General features: G+C 44.7%; 2 protein-coding genes across 2 annotated transcripts; both read right to left on the bottom strand.

Moving 5' to 3' along the window:
- Positions 1-24: 24 nt before the first annotated feature.
- SARC_13294 (hypothetical protein) lies at positions 25-214 on the bottom strand (the record flags this gene model as incomplete). The annotated part of the gene is made up of 1 exon (XM_014292579.1): positions 25-214. A coding segment is annotated over one exon (190 nt), but the record flags the coding sequence as incomplete, so codon positions are not given.
- A 533-nt stretch (positions 215-747) lies between these two features.
- Positions 748-897, bottom strand: SARC_13293 (hypothetical protein; the record flags this gene model as incomplete). Its single annotated transcript, XM_014292578.1, has 1 exon — positions 748-897. A coding segment is annotated over one exon (150 nt), but the record flags the coding sequence as incomplete, so codon positions are not given.
- Between the last annotated feature and the right edge of the window lie 3,163 nt (positions 898-4,060).

The following is a 4,060-nucleotide window of genomic DNA, read 5'->3' as shown; positions in this document are numbered from 1 at the left end:
GTGTGTGTGTGTGTTTATTGATACCTCCATCCTGGTATGAGCGTGTGAGATAGCTGGAGAGGTCCTCGTCTTCCGTTGGCAGCAGTCGCTTGCGTCGTTCGTTGATCAGGTGCACTCGTGACTGTCCCAGATTGGACAGAATGGCCGCAAACTCACAGCCGATCACACCCGCCCCCACAATGGCAATACTCTCGGGCATCTTCTTAACTCTCATAATGTGATCTGATGTCATCACACGCACACCTGTGGGTGGACGCACCGCATGCGATGGGCGAGGGTAGGGTTTTAGGGTTCTAGGGTTTTATAGAAATTGGCGTGAGAATCGCAGGCAACGGCCAGAATAGTGATGCAGGCACGTGCACGTGTACAGTGAAGATCACATGTCAATCGCAGAGCTTATAACATACGGTGACAAGTGTTTGTTGAAGGAGAGGGTTTTAGGGTTTAGAACATCGCTTTGGGTGCGGTTGGAGCCGAGTGTCAACCGGTGACATCGGGTGGTGTCTCGCAAACTAGCTATCACATGCAGATACAAAACGAAGAACAAATAAATAAACAAAAAGAAGACATACAAATCCATAGATGAATATATAAATAGAAAGAGAAGCCATCTAAATCCAAAGATGGATATATCAACAAACAAGAATAGACATTACAATCCAAATTTGAAAATATAAATAAAAAAGCGAAGCCGTCCAAAACCAACCACGTATCTCCGCCACCCCACCCCACCCTACCTCACATCACCTACATACCGTCTGTGGGATAGTTCGGTAGTTCTCTGGGGCGACTGCCCACACAGATCAGAAAGTTCTCAGCCGTCATCTCACGAATGCCCGCGGGGGTACTCGCCTTCTTGGCACCCTTCAGCAGACGACCATTACTCACCACGCGCACCTACACACACAAGAGACAAAGCAAGTCAAGTCACTGTGGGTGAATAACAGACAACCATTACTCACTACACACACCTACACACGAGAGAGACAAAGCAAGTCAAGTCACTGTGGATGAATAACAGACAACCATTACTCACCACACGCACCTACACACGAGAGAGACAAAGCAAGTCAAGTCACTGTAAGTGAATAACAGATGACCATTACTCACCACACACACCTACACACGAGAGAGACAAAGCAAGTCAAGTCACTGTGGGTGAATGTGTGTGTGTGTGTGTAAGTATGGGAACTATACAATATACAAGCATGGGACAAAGTAGGCCAAGCCTCTCTGTGTGTGGGTGTGTTTGTGTGTTTGTGGGTGTGGGTGTTGTGGGTGTGGGTGTGTGTGTTCTCTCTCCATATACATTTACAAATACACTACAAACCTATTACAACACACCCCACTTCATATACATCTACTTGTCCATGTACAAACACCCTCCACACACGTATAAGCAGCCGTTACCTTATTTGGCCCACAAAACTGGGCTATGCCGCACACCAGGGTCACTAAGCCACCCACTTTCTCTTGCAGGTAGTTGTTCATTGGCCCTTTGGACAACGCCTCCAGCTGAGTCTCATACTGAACCGATCTGATGGCAGTCAATGGGGTGTATGTTAGTGTGTGTATATAGTGGTATGTGTACAAGGTAGTATGTATGTATGTTAGTGCGTGGGTATAGTAGTTTGTGTACAAGTGAGTATGTGTGCATATGTTAGTCTGTGTATATATTAGTATGTGTACAAGTGAGTATGTGTGAATATGTTAGTCTGTGTAAATATTAGTATGTGTACAAGTGAGTATGTGTGCATATGTTAGTCTGTGTATATATTAGTATGTGTACAAGTTAGTATGTGTACAAGTTAGTATGTGTGCATATGTTAGTATGTGTATATAATAGTACGTGTACAAGTTAGTATGTGTGTATGCTAGTGTGTATATAGTAGTATGTGTACATACGTTAGTATGTGTGTCTGATAGTATGTGTACAAGTTAGTATGTGTATACGTCAAATGTGTATATGTTAGCATGTGTATATGTCAAGTGTGCATATAATTAGTATGTGTATGTTAGTATATGTATATGTTAGCATGTGTATACGTTAAGTATGTCCATGTACGTATGTGTTTATATTCAGTGTGTATATGGAGGAATTCACACAGGCGGCACGAGAACTCGCAGATCTGGACGTATGTACTGGTAGTATGTGTATATGTTAAGGCTGTATCCTCCTGCGTACATATGACAGCGTGTGGGTGTGGCTGTCAGCGTGTTCTGCACCCAATTGACCATCGCTCTGCCTAGGATATAGGGTAAACCCTAGACTCTAAAACCCTAAAAGGCCCACCAGCTGTCTTGCAATGCTCACACAAACCTAGTTCATGCGTATGCACGCCTACTGGCGAAGGTACTACCCCTAAACTCACAACCCTAAAACCCTAAAATCGGTACTAAAAACCCTAAACCCTTAAAAGAAAGTGCACGCGACTCAACCTGTGCGAACTCGATGATACACACGTTGTCTATAAACGAACACTTGAGCCACTTGCGTAAGTACAGAGAGGCAAATCACAGACAGAGGCACACACAGGTGTGTGAACGAATTGGTCGTGCATGCGCATGTGCACAGACACTTAAGGGAAGACAGTAACATTTATATACGCACACACGGCAACGTATGACTGTGACTAATCGCACCCACACAAGTACATACAACGGACACGCACCACATGACACACACACTCACTCACTCACCCACACATACATACATAAACCCACACCCACACACACACATATATATATATATATATATATATATATATATATGCACACACACACATACATACACACCAGCCATACCAATACACAAACACACCACTCCCACTGCACTCGCTTGCCGTCGCCTTAGCGGCAGACGCTATCACGTACTTTGCACGCTCAGCATCCTGCGTGAGGGTTTGTATCTCTGGGAATGAGCCGATGTAGTCCAATCCGCTGTTGGTGGTAGACAGGAGTTCCTTAAAGCCTTTGGACCGACGACTCAGCTGCCACATGGTTTTACTGGCCAGGGCACCATCCTGCACACACGCACGCATACAAATACATACAAATACGTAAGTACATACAAGTACATATATGTATAAGCGTACAAATACATACAAATACGCAAGTTAATACAAGTACATATATGCATAAGCGTACAAATACATAAAGATGCGTAAGTGCATGCAAGTACATATATGCATAAGCGTACAAATACATAAAAATACGTAAGTGCATACAAGTACATATATGCATGGAATATACAAGTACAAGAATAGAAATCAGAATGAAGCAGTGTCAGAAGTACGTCACCGCAAATAAACGTACATGTGACAACAGGGTCTCTGCTGACAGGTCATGGGTCAGTATGACGACAACTGACGATTCTCGTTAACGTTTTCACGGACAAGTAAGCACATACACAGTTCAACATGAGAACGATAGTCACCCCAGGTAACTCTTGAGCATGAGCCGTCAACCGGTGCTACACGAGTGTGTCCGTGGAAGTATACGCCATGCCATGTGCACATTACCCACCTCGAAGGTTTAATGCACAGACAGCCATCTGTTAAGCTTAAGAAGACGCTGACGTTTGTCACACGGATGTCATGCCCATGACAGCACTACTATGGCGCAAACCGTTAACTAGAAGCGCAATAGACGCGGAAGAATAAAGTAGCCTGTGACTCAACGCCACCCGACTGCCCCGCAATCTAAACCGTTTGCGAATGAAAGGACACCCGGGGCGAACTCATGGCAAAACACACACCATCACAGTAACACTTACAACACGCTCACAGTAGCACAACCACCCCTCATACTCACACATCACCACAACCACAAACACATCCTGCAAACAACACGCCCAACCTAAAATAACAGCACATGATATAAAATGCCACAGATGGTATAACGTACCCATACACCCGCACCACCCAGATTAGTCTTCTCGATGATACACACTGTCTTGCCCAGATCCCACGCTCGGGTGGCAGCAGCAAACCCAGCAGGCCCTCCACCTGTGCAAATTAGAGCCATAAATTATAGCAGTGTATAGATGGTTTATATATAT

The sequence above is a fragment of the Sphaeroforma arctica genome (assembly GCF_001186125.1).
Source record: "Sphaeroforma arctica JP610 unplaced genomic scaffold supercont1.3111, whole genome shotgun sequence".
Classification (NCBI taxonomy): Eukaryota; class Ichthyosporea; order Ichthyophonida; genus Sphaeroforma; species Sphaeroforma arctica.
The sequence above is the reverse complement of the archived record's forward strand: the minus strand, read 5'-3'. Positions and strand labels throughout refer to the sequence as shown.